General features: G+C 41.5%; 2 protein-coding genes across 2 annotated transcripts; one reads left to right on the forward strand and one right to left on the reverse strand.

The window, feature by feature from the left end:
- The first annotated feature begins 10,513 nt into the window (after positions 1–10,513).
- On the forward strand, positions 10,514–12,424 carry LOC145448616 (phospholipase ABHD3-like). The gene is made up of 3 exons (XM_080327057.1): positions 10,514–11,436; positions 11,603–12,104; positions 12,178–12,424. Exons 1-3 carry the CDS (start codon positions 10,861–10,863, stop codon positions 12,333–12,335), a joined length of 1,236 nt encoding a protein of 411 aa, XP_080183183.1. The 5' UTR covers positions 10,514–10,860; the 3' UTR covers positions 12,336–12,424.
- A 715-nt stretch (positions 12,425–13,139) lies between these two features.
- Positions 13,140–17,581, reverse strand: LOC145448617 (CD151 antigen-like). The gene is made up of 8 exons (XM_080327059.1): positions 17,422–17,581; positions 17,230–17,326; positions 17,062–17,159; positions 16,424–16,498; positions 15,817–15,897; positions 14,237–14,410; positions 14,069–14,152; positions 13,140–13,656 (listed from the first exon to the last, which is right to left on the reverse strand). The coding sequence occupies exons 1-8, from the start codon at positions 17,476–17,478 to the stop codon at positions 13,591–13,593; spliced, it is 732 nt and encodes a 243-aa protein (XP_080183185.1). The 5' UTR covers positions 17,479–17,581; the 3' UTR covers positions 13,140–13,590.
- Positions 17,582–19,524: the final 1,943 nt, after the last annotated feature.

Below are 19,524 nucleotides of genomic sequence, written 5' to 3' on the forward strand. Positions count from 1 at the left end.
CATTTTGCAACATTTTTGTTGATTTCACTGGGTCTTTTCTTTATTTAATTTGGGGACGGGGGATGAATCCGAATCCGGCGATATTTTTTTGGAAATATATAAGTCGTGATCCTTGACTGAAATGGAAAATGTACCGAAAACTCTGTCATTCTGTGCTAAACTGCAGGACGTACTTGTAATTTCACAGGGAATGACAAATCCGCCATTGTCTGGGATATAAGCTCGAGATTGCGCCCTAGCACATATTGCGGTTACGATATTGAAAACCGAAATAGTCTGATAGTTCACGTATACTATTCTTCAGAATCAATCAGTATTTCGACTGTATGCTAGATCGGGGGTCACCAACCTTTTTGAAACTAAGAGCTACTTCTTGGGTACTGATCATTGCGACGGGCTACCAGTTACTCCCGCTCTCACTCACCGGGAGTCACACCAGCGTCTCCGGGCTCAGTTGCGTTTCCGCACTGCGCGCCGAAACGCCAATATCCGCGTCGAGACTCGGGAATATCAACTATCGATTCCCGTTAAGCTTCCGCGTGGACGAAGACGAGCAACGCCCCGATCGAACACCATGAATACTACAAAACAACAACAGCGACGCACTGTGAGTTGAATTACGTCTTCGTCTTCTCATGGTGGATCGCACAATGAAATTTCGATGAAAAGTGTGTCACGATCTGAAAAAGGTTGGGAAGTACTCAGTGGCGGCTCGTGACAATATCGGGTGGTGGGGCAAGGGCTGCAAGCGACTTTTTATCAAGATGACGTCACAATGACGTTTTCCAACGTAAACAAGTAACTTAATGATGTTACGGTAGCATGAATTTCCCGACAACAGTGATTTTAACGTATGTGCCACGAGAGGTCTGCCGGTGAGCTGTGACTTGAAGTGTGGTAACTGCGTAAACGGCGTACGGAACAAAGATTCAACGCGGTTCATGTTCGCACTAGACCTGACTAATTATCTGCAGAAATGGAAATGACTATAACTCGAGAGATTGCGTAAGCCTAATTGGAAAGGTCAACGAGTTCGGACACATACCCAATTGTTATCTCATACATTGGGCCTGTCATATTGAATCCAAAACATCATTCTGAAGAACCAAGAATAGCAGTCTCGGAAACTCGGTCTCGGTACAGCATAGGAGATTTTGGCCTTGAAACTGGAGACTGTAACACGACACATATGGTTTTATTACTGTCTATAGGTCTGCTGCGAAATCGCCTTTGGAAAATATATTACCGAATATATACGTGGGTGAAAGCCGTACACTGTTACATGACATCATCGAGAAGTAGCCTCATGGCCCTTTTCGGTATGGCACACTGTCAAAATAATGCAAACAGACCGAATTTTGCGTAAAATTTACTGAGGAATAGGCTGATCAAGTGATCAGCTGTTAGCCGACATCGAAAACGAAATAGCTATCGCGCTTGACAGGGGGTTGTAAGCAAATGGCTTGAAGGCCACAATTTCACGGTGAAATTGACATTGGAGAATATAATATCAAAGCAAATATTTGAATGCAAATGAGAATGATATCATCATCTCGTCACCTATCTCAGTATGGAACACAGTTAACGTTACCACAGATACACCGGCTTTTGCGTGAAATCCGCAATGCGTTGTAGGCTAAAGTGTCAGATCTGAGCACATCTCTACCATATTCGACCTTGATAACGAAATTACTGCCCTAATCATTGAGTGTCAACCTTGAGACTTGGCACAGCGTTCGATACTAAAATCAAAACACACCGTGCAAAATCTCATGACAGATCTAGGTAAGGAGCATCGTTAAAATCAATAGAGACCAATACCGGCTTTGCGTAAAATCTGTTAGCGATAAATGACGAGTCAGCTCTCACTCGACTTAGGAAACGAAATTACCACTAACATAGTTCAGTGACAAACTTAAAACTTGGTACAGCGTTCGATACTAACATTAAGACTTACCGTGCCAAATGTCATAACCGATTTCAGTATTGAACATCGTCAAAATCAATGGATACCAATACCGGCTTTCGAGTAAAATCTGTTTGCGATACATGACGGATCAGCACACACTCAACTTCGGAAACGGATTTACTACCCTAAAGTTTAAGTAGAAACCCTGAAACTTGGGGCAATGTTAAATACCAATATCACGACATGACATACCAAGTTTCAAGAGTTTTCATGGTGTGAAACACCATCAAAATCGACCTATACCAGCAAAGGTCGACTAAACGCATATGACGGTAACCGAGTTCAGATATAGATACGATTGTTACATCACACCTTAGGGGCACAGACCTATTGAGCCCCGGTTGCTCGGTAATTTTATGAATAGGAGAGAGTAAATCACCGTTTCTTTATTGTGCGCGGCTTTGAGAGAATATACAGTCAAAGCTTGTTATGAGCGCAACCGGGGCAAGCCCCGGCTAGGCATTCGCAAAGCGAAAACACAGAAGAGGATTCGATTTTCGCAGAGACTTCGCTATATATGGGCATTTACAAGCGAAAGGACAAGAAGAATACGATTTTCGCTGTGATTTCGGTATATATAGATTGTTGTGCGTCTATAAATGGTAAAGAATTGTTATTGAACAGAATTTTAGGTGGGGCAATGCCCCAGTTGCCCTATAGGACGAGCCGCCACTGGAAGTACTGCTCTAAAACATCGAGGTTCGCACCATCCCTACTCTTGACAGGGGGAAAGTTGATGCTCAGAACTGGAGAGAAAGAAAGAGATAAAGAGAGAAATCCTTATTCGTCCACATTACAAATCAACATCACACAACAAAAATGCAACACAGTCAAATGCGACCTATCGTCCATTATCTGCGCTCCTGAACTCAATTGAACCTATAACTGCTTTTCCGGGATAAATTTCAATCCATATCTGTGTTTATCAATATTACTTTATTGATTGATTATCTCCACCTTCTAATTACCATTGTTAGATTTCACTTTATTCATATTCCGGTGCTGCGATGAAATCGGTCGAGGAAGTAGACAAATTGTGATCGAGTCTGCCGATCCAGCAAAGGATTCCGGAGATGTCTTCTTCGATTTTGACGCAGTACTAGACTAGAGTATTATGGGAACGTCGGATTCTTCCAAGCTGGCGTTGCTACATTCATTTTGTATGTAGCTGTTCCGGTAGGAATGCGCGGTTTTCTTCGGGGTATAGGCTACCCGAGCATAGTTGTCGCATAGCTGGAATCGATGGCAACGCGTATTTTGCGAATCATTCCCGAGAATCCATATTGAATGCTTTGATCCCGACGACAGAAAGTATAAGAGCGATAGTTTCACGATAGGCTTACTACATAGGAAAGGTGTGAACGTCGTATGCTTAGGGATGGTGTGAACCTCTGAAAGGTTCAGGTTCGTGTGAACGCGAACCTTTTTGAAAGGTTCTGTGTGAACACGAACGCGAACCTCGTGACGTCATGTGACGTCATATTACTAATTCTAACCCTATCTTCCAAGAAACAAGCGAAGACTCGGTCCACATAGCCTAATGCCAAAATGCTGAAGTACATATCGGCGTTTTAAACGTCCCTAAATGCATCAACAGCGGTAATCAAAGTATATAATAATTGCGTAAATTCAATACATTCCGTCGCTTTGCCAACAATTTCGACGAGGACTTACCAAGGATTATAAGCTTACGCCTTAACGGTCTTAGCCAGACCGGGCAATGTGTTCGGAGTCTGAGTATTGCGACATTGATATTGAGCAGAGTGTACAACGGGTTTCAATACTCACTACCGATACCACAAACAACAACAAGTTATGCAGCAGTAGCAAGCACCTTAATCGCACGGATTTGGTTTTATTGATACAGTAAATATATGAAGTCAAGATTGACCCGGTACGCCCGTTCGATTTTTTAAATCAGAAGACGATATCAATGTCATTTTTTGGTTCAATAAGCATTAGGGATGGTGTGAACCTTTGAAAGGTTCAGGTTCGTGTGAACGCGAACCTTTTTGAAAGGTTCTGTGTGAACGCGAACGTGAACCTCATGACGTCACGTGACGTCATATTGCTAATTCCAACCCTATATTAATGCTCAATTGTACGCGATACCTAGCGACGACTCGGGCCACATATTGCCGCAATGCTGTAGTACATATTGGTGTTTTAAATGTCGCCAAATGTATAAACTGAGGCAATCAAATGATATAATAATTCCATAAAATCAATATCTTCCGTCGCTTTGCCAACAATTGCGACGAGGACTTGCCAGGGAATATTAGCTTACGCCTTAACGGTCTAGGCCAGACCGTGCAATGTAGTCGGCGTCTGAGTATTGTTACATTGATATTGAACAAAGTGTAAAACAGGTTTCTATACTTGCCCCCGGTATTACCCCATTAACAAGTTATACGGCAGTAGCCAACACCTTAATCGCACGGATTTGGTTTTAATAATACAATAACATATGAAGCCAAGATTAACCCCGTACGCATGCTTGATTTTTTACATCACAAAACGATATCAATCTCATTGATTGGTTGAATAAGCATCATTCGCTGACTACATGTATAGTGTATTTCGTTCGTGACGTTGTGGGATTGCGGGTCAAGCTCACAGCAGAGAGTCATATCTAGCTTTCCGTTTGTAATCACAAACGGAAAGCTAGATATTTCGAGCAAACTTTTGTAACAAGGCAAGTAAAATTTTTGAGATTGCCAAGATGCATCCTCGTTTATTGTTGAATTTTTTATGCTGCCAGCGCCGTGTATAGAGTGGCCCGCAGTTGAAATGCAATAAATTTGAACCAAAGATGTTATAATGAAGTGAAAATTGTAATATATGAAAAAGGTTCACAGTGCAGAACCTACCAAGGTTCTGTTGTGAACGCGAACCTCTAAATTTTCGAGGTTCACACACAGAACGCGAACGTGAACCTCACGTTCACACCATCCTTAATAAGCATCATTTGCTGACTACGTATATCGCTCGTGATGTTGTGTGATTGCGGGTCAAGCTCACAGCAGATAGTCACTAAATATTCACAAACGGAAAGCTGGTTGTTCCGAGAAAATCTTGCAACAAAGCAACTAAAACTTTTAAGGTTGTCGAGGTGCATGGTGCATGCTCGTTTAGCGTTGATTTTTTATGCTACCAGCACCATGCATGGAGTGGCCCGCAGTTGAAATGCAATAAATTTGAGCCAAAGATCTTATAATGGAGTGAAAATTACAATTTACCAAAAGGTTCACAGTGCAGAACCTATCAAGGTTCTGTTGTGAACACGAACCTCTAAATTTCCGAGGTTCACACACAGAACGCGAACGTGAACCTCGCGTTCACACCATCCCTATGAGTATATATGTAATCGAAATGCGGCCGTAAATAGCAAAAAGGTTGGATAACCCGGTATTCGGCTTACTATACGGAATCAGTGTAGGCCTATTATGTGGTCAGGGGGGGTGTACGAGTTTGGAGTGAACGTTGAACGGATGTATGCGTTTACCGCGACGAAAATAGTTGAAGAACACTGCTCTGTGGGAATTACGATTGGAAATATAGTGCCAATATGGCTGCTTTGACGATAAAGGTTCCCGACCCTGTTCTACGCGAACTTGATGTCATTTCAATCAACAATTCAATCATTGGACAGGTTATATTTATATCTGCCAAAGACACACAGGCAGTGTACAATGCGACATATAATACACGCCATGATGTGTATAGTGAACAGATAGGGGGATACCGAACGACCAACCAGTTGGGGTCTCTTGAACTGGCACTGAATTGTGCCCGATGTCAAAGTCTTACTCGATGTTATTCTGTCTTCGTCGGTCCTTTGTAGAAGTTCTGCATAGCTCTTTTTTCGCCCCGTAACTACACGGGGACGAGGAGTCCAGAATAACCTCAAACGATGGGAATAGAACCCGGGCCGCCTGCTTGGATAGTGCCGCGCTCCCCACTACGCTATCTCCCCCATTTGTGATATTTCATGTATTAATATGAAATAAATAATAATCAGCGTGGTCACACAGAGCACCCTGAAATTAGCGTAAGCTCATGTACATCATACACTCGTCTGTAGCGGAGGTATGTTTTCCCAAGTGCCAAAGAAGCGGATCCCTGGATGTGTGTACACTGTACAGTGTACATGTTGTCACAGCGGCTGACATAACACTTTTTTGGCGCGAGTCTCGGATCACTGACCGCTGCCGCCACGCCAGGATATAGAGCCTGTATCCTCTATTGCACCGCGAATCAAGGTCGACTCACACAATACGTTCATTGCAGAAAAGCGACAATATTAACCCATCAGCACAAGTAGTCGTTGTACAACGCAAATCAATAACAGCGCCAATAAAGTAATGATTAACTCAGCAAGCAACTGGAGCGGACCTTCGGCTCCAGTGCGACACAATCAACAATACTGGCGCAGATCATCGGGAACAGCATGAATTCAAGATAAATAATAATATTTATGGTCAAAAGAAAAAATTGTAATAAGCAATCACGGTATTCGGATGCGAGTAACACTTCCGATATACATAGGCAAGTGTATGTTATATTGGGTTACCATACGCCCTCTTTTTCTCACAAAATTGGAAGTGTCCTCGGAAGACGCCTAAATGCCCTCTTTTTGGGGGAATTTGTCTTATTTTTTGAGAAAAATTATTAAAATGCCATTACAATCTCGCCTTCCACTCAGAATTGGTAAGCATAGCAGGAAAGTGAGTAATGCGGGAGTCGATCAAAATGACGACCTTTTTTTAGTCAACACAGATCACGACATAGTATGATGTTGCTCCTGATATCACATACAAATCTTTGTTATATTCGAAACCAGATATATCATACCTCGCTACTATTGGACCGATGGGCCGGAGCCTACTTGGAAGCAGGGATATATATCCCTGCTTAGAAGACCATAAATAGAGCTTTTTACATTTCTTCCTAATATCACTGGAAGCATTGTAGTGCCAGAAAGGATTGATGCACTCTGTTATGCAGAGAACCACATGCGAAATGACTGTGAGTCTGTGACCATGGTGTTGAACATCGAACTGTCGGTGTTATAGTGAGCGTAAAATTTTGCAGCGTAATCAGTAGAATAGCAGATGATGAAGGTTACCACGATTCCGTAAAGTTGAATCAAGACCTGTCGATCTTGTGACCTGGACTGAGTGTTAGTTGCGCGTTCACTAGTTACGATTCTTTTACGCGTGAAAATTATGATGCTCCGCAAAGCCCTAGTATCAATGCCAATGGTATGAGGATGCCTACAGTTAACAAAGCCAAAGATAAGATTTTCGTGATTCCATACATTGACATTTTATGGCCGCAAGAGTAACTGCCGTAGATGTTTTCAGTTATTTCGTAAGTGATCAGTAACGGCGCGGCCATCACTGTGAACGAAATGAGGTAAATCGTTATCACTGACACTTGGGATTGTCGAAGGGCATACTTCTCGTCTAACTTCAGAGTCTGTACAATGCTACGGAAACGATACATACTAAGATACAGCACATGATTGACGGTCACCGCAGAGGTGGCGATATCTATCGGTATCGGCAAAGCACAAAACGCCGATTGCAAATTGAAATTTTTCCACGAGTAACTCAGATATATCAACTGTGGACTGTTTAAAGAAGAAATTACATCAGAAACACATAGTCACGTAACAACCGTACTGAACACCGTGTGTTTCATCCGAGTCAATACGATGATCATCATTCCATTCGCCGTGATGCCAACGACAAACAACATTCCGCAGATGGTCCAAACTGTGGTCATCTGTACATGGGACATAATTACTGGTCCACCACCAGTTCATTTGAATTGTTGTAGGTGATAGAATTAACAACGTCCATCGGCCTTGGCTCAAAAAAACTTCTAGTATCCAGCATATTATGTATTAAGCCTTTGAGTACGTGCAATTGCTCTTGTATAAAGGTATTGGCATCTCTATATCATCGATAGCTTGTTGTGCACCTGATCATTTGGTTCCATTATAGAGCATACCATTTATCAATCTTTCCTAGAGTGAAATAAATATCAGTAATACCCTTTGATTAGAATGATATATGAACCTCCGTTTCTGGCAGTATGAAATTACGAGAAGCGTACAATTAAGTCTGCAAAGTACACAATAACCGAATGAATATTGTATCCACCCACTTTGTTGTTCATTTCATTTTGCGTCACTAGAAGCCAGGGTTGTAACTGTAATAAGTCACAAGTTCCGAATCACAGGTCAATTTGAATTTCATAACTTTGACTCGGGTCAAGTCGAGTCATCTTCGATTCACCACCCAGTCAAGTCCAAGTCAAAATCAAAGAGCAACAGGTCGAGCCCGAGTTATAGTGTTATGACTCAAGTCCGAGTCCAAGTCATATTGCTTACTGTTTGGTATCGAGTTCAAGTCATTTTCAACTTACTCCTGTGCATTGTGCAACACTCGGATGATATCGAAGGTCTTGAATTCATAATAGGGTTACCATACGTCCTCCTTTGAGGATTAGTCCTCCTTTTTCGGGTTTTTGAAAATGTCCTCCGAGGACGCCTGAATGTCCTGCTTTTTGAGATTTTGTCTTCTTTTTTTTAGAATTTTGGGTTAAACGCAGGGCAAAATTCGACCGAGATACCATAAAATGGCACTGAACTGAGCAAAAGTTGACCTTTCTTTTAGTCAACCACCTGATAAAGTGAAGAAAAAACAGTATTTTGGGCGCTGAGCGAGAAAGTCGACTTTTTTTTAGTCAACCGACTACGAAGTGGGAAAAATTGACTAATTTTTCAGGATTTTCCACCGGTAGGCCTACTTTAAGTTTAAAAATTTTGACAAAGTGTCCCCCTTTCCCGATTCCAAAATATAGTCACCCTAATTCATAATATTCTCGAGACATCGAATAATTGCGAAAAAAGTTTGTAAATTGAATCTATCACACTTGACGTTTACCACTATTGTGGTTATTGTTGTTGAGCATTCATGGTGTTTCGACATACAGACGGCAAGTAGAGTTGCATTTAAAAGATGGTATTTTAAAACACTGTGTTTGAAACATGTTGCCATTGAAAAACAATGTTTTTTTTACAAAAGTTGTATAATTATGCCATAATTATGTAAATATTATCGAAATACCATTTTTGCATGAGCCTACGGTCGCTTTGCACCCGAAATAGTCGACGTATACGATACGGAATGGTTAGAACCCCCAGAATCATCGTCGGATCAACATTTTAAAGTTCAAAGTTTATCTAGGCTCCTCGGCATGCTATCCGCCTAAGCGGTGTCTTACAAAAAGCTTGGGACGAAAATGGGCCGTACTATAAGTTGGCATCTCAGGAAACATAAACGATATCGGTCTCGTGTAGAATGACTATAGATGTCGAAGATTTGACTAGATGATGACTAAGAAGAGAGACAGAAGAAGGTGATCCTGTGTAATGTCACGACGCATACATCCCCCGGTTTTGATGAGGGTGGCCAGAGAAGAGGTCAACCTCAACATCACGGTTGAGTTGCCCGAATGATGACTTGTGTTTAGTTATCACCTTCCCAAATAAGAGGGTGGGGAGGAGCCTAGATAAACCCCCAACACTTAGGTAGGAATTCTGGATTCGACCTTGGTCGGACTCGAACCCACAACCCATTGGTGTTGCAGCAGTGGAGTATACCACTACGCTATCTCAGCACGCGTACAGTGTGTGTCTCTGCGAGGGGGTGAAAATAATAAAACTATCGATTATGCCACACTCAGAAATTTGCATTCCTTACTTTTTGTTTTGCGTCGACGTTGTGTACCACATTTTCCCGCGACACCCCTGAACAGTCCAATCGGCACACCGAATGAGAACCACTGCTTTAGCGGATAAAGACTTAAATCCGTTGATTGTGATCAATATGGTGTGATGTGGATTATATGCTGCCACTCTGCCAGCAAAAATAAACGACAGTTGTACCGTGTTGGGTCAGCCGCTGTCGATCTTGTAGTCACGTAGTGCCATGATGTGTACAGACAAGTGTATCTTTGTTTGTTTTGAGGCATTCATGGCGTGTGTCAACTACTATCGTCATTTACACTAGGCCAATTTTTATCATTTTTATTCCGTAGCTGCCGACTTGTAGCACGGCTCACTTCTAGGCTTTTATAAGACGCCACTTACACGGATGATATGGTGAGCAGGAGCCTAGATAAACCGCCAACACTTATAGGTAGGAATACTGGAGCCGACCTCGGTCGGACTCGAACCCACTAACCCATTGGTTTTGCAGCTGTGGATTATATCACTACGCTATCTCGCCACGTCGACAAGTGTACCAACTGTACCTGTTTGATGCGAGTGTGGTGATCATCATCAGACTATGACCTCCAAGGTCGTATCGATCATTCCTATCTGATACAGAATGCTGTGCAGTGTGCATGCGTATTTTCTGTACCACCATTATTGCTGTCTGTTTGTTATGTATTTCGGTTAAATAAAGATTCTCTCTTTGATGTAGGTCAATCGATTTCATTTCCATTGAGTCGTTTCGCACCCCACGTGCTGTGTGATAGGGGATTGCGTGGTTGTGCGGCTCAAAGGTCGTTTCATTGACCGTCTACCCTCTCTCTCAGCGCAGTAGCTACAATAACACGTCGCGTGGTTTCAAAGCAATATTCCACGCGTCACGTTGCGGTTAATCGAAACGAGACAATTTGCTCTAGCCACAGCAAATAGGCATGCACTACTCACGAGTTCAGACCGTGCTAGATCACAGCTGGCGCAAAATAACTTACGAAATAGTATGTCATTCGGCGGTGATTTTTCATAGGACATTGGAAGCATATAATTGACTTGCGAACAATAGTTTAGTATTTTCTGCAGTGGTTTGACGAAATCGAACCTCACTATGGAGTCAGAGATTATCGCATCGTTTGCGAGCATTTTGTGTTATGTTGGAAGCGAAGCTGCGTTCGTGAGAATCAAGAATTCCTTCACAGAGCTTCAACCGGGTTTATTACTCGCTCTTTTGACAATTATTACATTGACATTTTTATACTATTTGTACAACGCATCAAAGTTTGGGAAGCTGCCCGAAGTATACTGCAAGAAGAATACAAAACTGCATACTCTGCTGAATGATAAAGTTTCCACTCTACGGAGGCCGTACAAGCCTCCTATTTGGTGCGCAGAATCCCGCCTGCAGACTATTGTACGATATTTCACGCCATGTAGCCGTAGTATTCAATGGGAAAGAGAAATGATAACTGACAAGGAAGAGGGTGCTTTCCACATTGACTGGTTTCAAAATAACGAAAACGATAGATATCCAAATCCAAAAATGAGGCCGACAGTGCTGATAGTCCCCGGATTGACTTCGACTACCAGCGCCAGCTACATTTCTTCCATGTCAGACTGTCTTGCGCAAGACGGATACCGGGTGATGGTGCTGATCTACAGAGGTCTCGAAGGTGACAAGCTGAAGGTAAGATTGATATTTCTGTTTCGTAGAATGTCGCAAACTGAGATTTCAGTATACCCGTGTAAATCGATTGCATAAGGAACCTGTCATAAGTGTCTGAACGGAAGTATCTTCATTCTCGATCGTTTTTGTCATAACAATTGTAACTCTCATACTTACATTTACACAGACGCCTTTATCGTTTTCTGCCACGTATACGGACGATTTGGAACAAGCTGTGGAGCTCTTTTACAGTCGGTATCCAACCAGCGACTTGTATGCCGTCGGTGCTTCTCTGGGCTCTTTAATTCTTGGGCGGTATCTGAGCGAGAAACGCGATCAATCGAAGATAAAGGCGGGGGTGCTATTTTGCTGCCCCTTCAATCCTGCCGATTGCATCAAGGAGATGGAAACGGCTAGCAATTTGATTTTGATGAACTATCAAGTAACGCAAAATATCAAAAATTTCTACCGAAAAAACAGCGACGTGTTTGAAGGAATAGTCGACCGAGAAAAAATAGAAAAGGCCAATTTTATGCGGGATTTCGACAATCATTTCACCGCACCCGTCTTCGGTTTTGCGAATGGCGATGAGTATTACGAGGAAGCTTCAATAGTTCATCGATTAGCGGATGTTGAAGTTCCTCTACTTTGTGTTGGTGCGAACGACGATCCTTTCTCCCCGGAATGGGGTAAGTTGGACAATTGGACATGCTATAACACTTTAATTGAATCATCTTTATTTAAAATTTGTTGTAATTACAGCACTACCGAAGAAAGAAATATCCGAATGCGAGAACGTTGCTCTGGTAATGACGTACGGTGGTGGTCACGTGAGCCACATACAAGAACAATTTCCGTTCTCGAAGTCATATTTCGAATTGGTTATGGTTGAATATCTTAACGGACTTCTACCGCAATAATGATGCTATCCACTACCAGTTTATATATTTGCAACGCTAATGCCTTTTATACCTACGGATTTTTATACAAAATAAATTTCTTACACGTATCAACGTTTACTTGTGATTCGAGTGTAGGCAAATAGATACGAGTATGATTATGACAACGTGAATGTTTGCGTGAGCTGTTATCGATTGCGAAACAAAAGGAACCGGCTTAACCTTGCATGACATACGTGCAGTCATGGTTGTAATCTCCACGCTAGAGTGCTTACTGCTCAGCGGCGAGTATGCGAGAAGTCAAGAGTATTCGTGATAATTACGTAATGAATATATTTTGCTTTGAAGTTGCAGCTACACCGTTGCACTGACATTTACAACCAACAATTATTATATATGGGAGCTACACTATACTGGCGAAATCTGTCAACTTGCACATATAAAATATAGTTTTATCACTATATATAATATTAGATTGTGAAGTTTCACATATTACCTTATAATGTTTATGGTGTTTAGCTCAACTGAAAGTCATCGATATCAGGACAGGGCGATATTTAACTACAATCTAACGCTAGTCTTTGCAGTATGTTGATATATAGATATCACTGAAGTATGAGGGTATCTAAACCTATGTTATATAACGCGCCGAAAAGAACAGACATTGCGTTTGGTTTTGAACTTCGACCGTCTGCGGCACGGAGCCTCATGCTCTACTAAAATTTAATCTGTATGCCATTTGCCCTCGCTTGAACCTAAGAATCCTGATTCAATTGAGAAATTGTCCTCATCTCCATCGGAACGTTGATTATCATAGTTAACAACGACTGTGCGACGAATTATATTTTACAACGTCCGTATACGACGATCTCATTTCGGATTCCAAGCATATAGGGTGCTACTAGCTGTAGCATAGCGCCGACGTACATTTTTATCGAGGCGTTATCAATGTTCTCAGTGATACCAATCGAATCCAAGCACATGCACATAAATTAGCCTACATCGAATGTAGGCGATAATATTTATAGCTCAAAATCGATGAAGGGCAGCCGGATGTCAATATTTTACAGAACATTTTCAAGCGATATTTATTAATAACACTGAATAAAATCGATAATCAACACATCGCCATAAATGTTGTATTCCACATGATACAACTTGAGCGAATGAATGTTTACAAAATTAGTCTAGCGTAGGTAATGTCTTCGTGACTGACATCGACGAATCGGAATTGGTGATCGGTATATGGCAGAACATCAGCTTTCAGAAATATTCTTCACGCATATCCCTTGTGTTCCTTGATTGCTTGGTACATGCAGCATGCGACGATCATACCGAAAATCTGAAATTGACGATCGTAAAATCGTGTGCATTCCGAAAGTGGGCCGAGTAGGTTCAATAAAACCACATTTATGACGTATTGAAAAGCTATTAATATACAGTGTTACGTAAGAACTGGCGGGGTACGATGAGCTGTTCCCGACGGGATCTAATTTAATAGATATAAAATGCAGATACGCTTCCCGTGCAGCTACATCAGCCTATACAGTTCACTATCAGGAGATCGTCGAAAGCAAATCATCTCAGTTCACCGGCGTGAGAGTCCAAACCCAGCAATTGATATGTGCATTGTGCAATGTGAAATTGTGCATACGTCGATACTGGGCCTACGATGACTTTTCGTAGTTATCCTAGGCCCCGGTGAACCTGCTGTGGCGAGGTCTATTATAAAGACTGCTAAAATTCACACTTACTTCGAAAAGCCCAATCCCGAGTCCGATTCCTGCAATTAGTTTCATATTGTCATTCACAAGTTCAGTCATAGCTTCCGTACATGTCTACAAATGAAAAAGACAAGTCACGTCACTTTTCAAATCCCTGATGGTGTGTTAGTTGCTACGTCCGTTGGCACTTGTGCTTACGTCATTATAGATGAATTTGTATTCATCAGTTTCCAGATCGAAGCTGGAACTGCATGAAAGCGAAGAAATCTTGACACAGTTTCCTTGTCCAGAATCACACTCGCAGCCATATGGTTTATCCTGTTCGGCGTCGACCCAATCCTGACAGCCCTTGCTTTTGCCGCAACATTGCATCTAAACGGATATACTGGCTTATATTGCAGCACAGAGTGTAGTGATTGAGTGGCCTATACCTTTTTGCGATTGAGTATTGAGTATGTTATTTGTTATTCTTTATTTGATGTTGTGACGACTCTTGTTTTATAGGAATCAGTTGTCAATTCAACTGTCCTTTCTTTGTATTTGGTTTGTCTAATCCATGCAGTAGTTTCCAAGGTGGGCGATATCGCTCCCCCGCACCCCCCTCCCCCCGTGGTCAATTTTGAGAAACAGGGGGGTGAAAACACCAAAGGGAGGGACGGGGAGCGAAAATGTTAGTTCGTCCACTGAGATTTATTTAATCAACATGGCCGAAAAATGCACGTGATAAGGCGGCTTATTCTGAATATGATTCTGATATCCGACTCGAAATCTTGGATTGCGCGATACGTTGATTGATCAAAGAGAATAGCAGACATGGCGACAACAATATGACAACACAGTTTTCAAATACACATTGTCTGCCTGATCTGCTGCACGAAATGAACTGCCCTTACAAACGTTACAAACTCGAATTACAAACAACGCCATAGTTATCCACGTTCTCGATTGGCAAATATAGCTCTACCGGCGCTTAAAGAGGCGTGTGGCGCAACGTTATATGTTGCCGCCGAATACTTCGAAAATTGAGAAGTCGGTCAGTATATAGATTTTCGGAATCAGTGCGACAGTTACATTGGATTAATATCAGTTATAATAAATTCTAAGCTATTTACGATGAATTGGGAAATAAATGCTGAGGTCTGGCCCGTCTGTGCTTCACCTCTCGTTTCGCGCTTTATTTTCTAACAATAAAGTGCAAACTGTGTGAATTAGGGAGAAAAATGTTCAAAATATAGTCATTCATGAACATCAATAGAAAATACCAATAGTAATTGAAGGTTTCAAAATTTTCTCTAACAGCTTAGAGTGGGTAGGCCTATATGGATTGCTGCAGTGACCAAGTTTGGCTCCACCTACGCAAGTGATCATGGCTTCTCGCAGTTAAAAGAAACGTCATCACGACGAACCTACGTTCTCGTAACTAAAGTTTCGCATGCTCAAGTAAGACAACCAGCATGATTAGTACGAGTTTTTACAGAGAAAGTGTGGCGCATACGACGAATCCCGTGTTGCGAGTTCGAATGAGTGCTACCATGACGTCAGGAATTGTCAATTGTTGCGTAACAGCTGATTGACATGTATGGCTCTTGGGGAGGTAAAGTGGAAAAAAGAAAGTCAATATGGCTCTTCCCGACCACTGTACGGAGCACTAGGTCGGTAACTTCGGGATGGCACAGCAAGGTTTCGATATACTGTCATTGTGACGTCACTATGATAATCCAGAGGACTTTTAATGCGACCAGTTTAAATGGCTTTACAAAACCGAATCGTACACCCACCGTTTGCTCCATGTTAATAAATGAAGTCGCAGTCTCATCCAATGCTTGCTCTTCAATACCTGATGTCACAGCGTCGTTCACCTGAAATCGGAAGTCAGTCATTTCAGATGGAAAGATCAACGTCGATGTACAAATTAACGAAAATCTTTCAGAAATTATGGGCATCAATGTTATCCAGAAATGGGTTATTTTGCGTTATGGAAGGATTTGAAAATTGAAGCATAGTGTATTGTATGTTAATTATTCATTACGTGTCATAGCGATGAAATTTGTCCTGAGATCTCTGGTGTACCAGAAATGAGCGAAGGTTAATTCCATGCTGTGGTATATTTAGCACATCGGTGCGCTTCGTTGATTTGAGCGCCCAATCATCAAATGTCACCATAGTCGCGTCTGATGACCAACTCAATGTATCATGGAAGAGATTCAGCACCTTTGATTGAGGGCTAACGGGTTACTTGTTTGTTATGTAAAATATATTTCATCGCCGAGCAGTGCTTGTTCTGCCCTACTTTGCATCATTGAACAAATCAGGTTGCAGAATATGCTATGACCATACTTAAAAGTATGATCCATGATAAGTAGTAAGTAGTAGTAAATCACTTACGGAATCGAAGTTGCACAGAGCCCATATGCCAAGACCAGCTTGCAGAATTAGCAGAACCAGGAGGCAGATGAAATACTAAACAAAAGAAAGCGATGGGGTTCCCGATTATATTTCTGTCAAATTGCCTCTACATAAACATACATTGTCTATATATGTTGCGATTGTTTTTACAAATGAAATCAATATCATTTTGACACCGACAAGATGGCGTAATGATGAAGCGTCCGGATTGTGGGTCGGTAGGTCGTGGGTTCAATCCCTGACCCTGGCCGGGTCAGACCAGGGACTAACTAGTAATACTGGTATCCATAACTTCCACGCTTGACGCTCAGCATTACTGGGATAACATGGAGGGCTGATTCAAGACTTTGAAAGCCTTTCAAGGTTATATCTGTACCTTCCTTGTCCAGCGGCATATGCACATCACGCACTGGTCGTGTGTCGGTGTACATGCCGCAAAAACATCAAGGACAAAATTAAATAACGTCGTTTCGTAGTAAAAAATTGTATCTGTTTGGGCCAATAATCAGCATTCACATCGAAACAAGTTTTTTAAAAGCAGCGTTGTGTATGACACGTCATCGACGGCTGCCGGCCGGTTTGGCCTACGCGATAAATAGTATAATTTAATAACTTACCAATCCCAACATGCCGGTGCTTTCATTCTTGGCTCCTTTACACCCAATGAACCCTAGTATGAAGGCGGAACAGCCGGCTATGATGAAAATTGATCCGCCTAAAATCGGTTAGAATATATAATGGTATGATTGTTGGAATCTCTAAATTGCAATATCCAGTTGACTGACTTGCTGCGTAGAAGTTTATATCGCCGAGTTGGACGTACTGTGATCCATCTCCGGCTACTAAGTATATACCGATTCCAAGTACGGCCAATCCACCAAGCTGAAAATATCACCGTCGGTCATATTATCCAAGCCGTCTCGTGCCCAAAACAATTTGGATAGTTAATCCTATTTCGATTACGAAGCACAACTTACCCATAACACGAAGTTGAACGCCCACATCAAATACTTAGCAATAGAGAACCAACACATTTTTTAAATTCTGATTATATAAAGACACGTTAGCGTAATGGGCAAATAAGATATACCTATACAAAACAGTGGCTATTCTGGGCTCTGGCACCCTCGAAACTCAATTAGCTCCAGAATACAGGCGATTATTGTCAGATGCTATTGCAGTCCGCGGAATCGATTTACCGAATTGATAGCTCTACATTTATCATAGTAGGTATATATTATATACATGTTCAGTTCGTAAAGTTTAGTTTATAAGCAGACCACATTACACCAGATGTCTTTACATATGTCAGTGCCGATATCTCTTTGGTGACTCATGAATGTTAACATGTGATTCTGTTTATTTAGATCTATAAAACATAATTTGTGAAATGTTGAAATTTTGAATCGCTATACCTATACATCACTACTTGGTTTCTTTCCGCATGTCGTCAACAGACAACTAAATGCCAACCCATGTAGTATGTACCATTCACGTCAGGGATGCTTGTGAGCAGACGAGCCGTGCACATTTAACTTTTCATGGGCTTCCAGGGGCCCGCAAAGTTATTCGGAGTATTTATATTCCTAATTTTGTAATTAACACAGTTATGATTTCACATAAATATAAGGTGACGCGGTAATTGGCTCTGAGACGGGGCTACGTACACATTCGAGAAGAAGAGGCGCTCTATTACATTATTATTAGGACAAGTGTTTGTTGCAGTGAAATCCGTGGAAAGTTGCATTTATTTTTCACAAAAGTGGCAGTAAAAAGTTGCATTTATGGACAGGATCCTTGAAATTATTAAGTTATGACATACTAGAATCGATTCGTATCGAAGGCACTGTAGCAAAACTGAGTGTTGGCGACTTCAGCAAAACCAATAGCCTGAAAAAATTGACACAGTGAAAATATAACTTTCGGCGATATAGCCTGAATGTACGTCAAATCAGAAAGGACCTCAAGTTTAAACAACAGTGGAATAATCAAGCGATCTATTTACATATAGTGCCAAATATTTCCAGTAAAAAGTTGGTTGCATGAAAAATCGAAAGAACTTGCAAAAACTTACATGAAGAATCGAAAAAATCTTGCACAAAGTTTCATCAAAAATCTAGAAAGCTACAAAAAGTTGCACGAAAAAATGGAGAAAAGTTGCAATATAAGAATCCTCCAAACAGCTTAAAACACTATACTACATAACTTCTGAGTATTTAGGAAGCTGTAAAAAAAAGTTGTAAAAGTTGCAAAAACTTGCCCTAATTATTATCCAATAAACTCCATTTCGCAGGTGATGCCACTGAATGCGAAGATTACCCACGATACTTAATCGCGTGACGGAAATTAATGATTATAATATAGGTTTGAAAATGGATCGAATTGAGAACACTGTAAGAATATCGAAGTCGAAGACATATAAATCGTAATAATCATTTGACTCCCATTTATAACCGAAGCAGTCATTGCTGATGCCCAAGTATAATTATAAGTGGACCTTCAATTTTTATTCAATTACAAGTGGAATTGATAATCTTCAAGACATGCATGCCGAAACTTCTTGAAGTAGAAGTGGGCATAGTAAACGTAAGGTCTGAACATTCCGCTCAAGAGCTCATTTCGAAGAAGTAGATCGGGACGAGTATCGGACAGAGTTGACATTTAACTTCCTCGACACCGCGTATCTACGTATGTTGGTTGGCGATTGTCCCTCAAACTATAGTGGGGGCGGATCGACAAATTCTCTGGTCCGACTCCGATCCTGTTTCTTGAATTCTCTGGACCGGCTACCATCCGACTCCTAGGTCGGATTCTTCGTAAAACTTAGATCCTAATCATCTACGAATACTTATAGCTAGTAAACTAGAAAAAACAGTAGATTATACCAGGGGCGGGCAACATAGGGCCGCGACAGGATTTTGAGCGGCCCGGAGAGAGTTTCTACGTTGAAAGCATTGATTGACGAATTTTATGCGTCACAGAATGCATCCAAGTTGGTCAACCTGAGAAAGATGGTCATGAAACTGCTTGTCTTCTGTTCGGGTCTACTTACATTTGCGAGCAAACATTTTCGACCATGA

This window comes from Botryllus schlosseri, chromosome 10 (assembly GCF_051294905.1).
Source record: "Botryllus schlosseri isolate E-star chromosome 10, Bs_hap1, whole genome shotgun sequence".
In the NCBI taxonomy this organism is placed as follows: domain Eukaryota; kingdom Metazoa; phylum Chordata; class Ascidiacea; order Stolidobranchia; family Styelidae; genus Botryllus; species Botryllus schlosseri.

Excerpts from the sequence above, each read along its gene's own strand:
- LOC145448616 (XM_080327057.1), top strand. The coding sequence starts at position 10,861 with ATGGAGTCAGAGATTATCGCATCGTTTGCGAGCATTTTGTGTTATGTT. Across the intron at positions 11,437-11,602 it reads TCGAAGGTGACAAGCTGAAG|ACGCCTTTATCGTTTTCTGC; the intron begins GTAAGATTGATA and ends ACATTTACACAG. Across the intron at positions 12,105-12,177 it reads TCCTTTCTCCCCGGAATGGG|CACTACCGAAGAAAGAAATA; the intron begins GTAAGTTGGACA and ends TTGTAATTACAG.
- LOC145448617 (XM_080327059.1), bottom strand. The coding sequence starts at position 17,478 with ATGTGTTGGTTCTCTATTGCTAAGTATTTGATGTGGGCGTTCAACTTC. Across the intron at positions 17,160-17,229 it reads TATAAACTTCTACGCAGCAA|GCGGATCAATTTTCATCATA; the intron begins GTCAGTCAACTG and ends AACCGATTTTAG. Across the intron at positions 14,411-15,816 it reads TTATTAACATGGAGCAAACG|ATGCAATGTTGCGGCAAAAG; the intron begins GTGGGTGTACGA and ends ATATCCGTTTAG.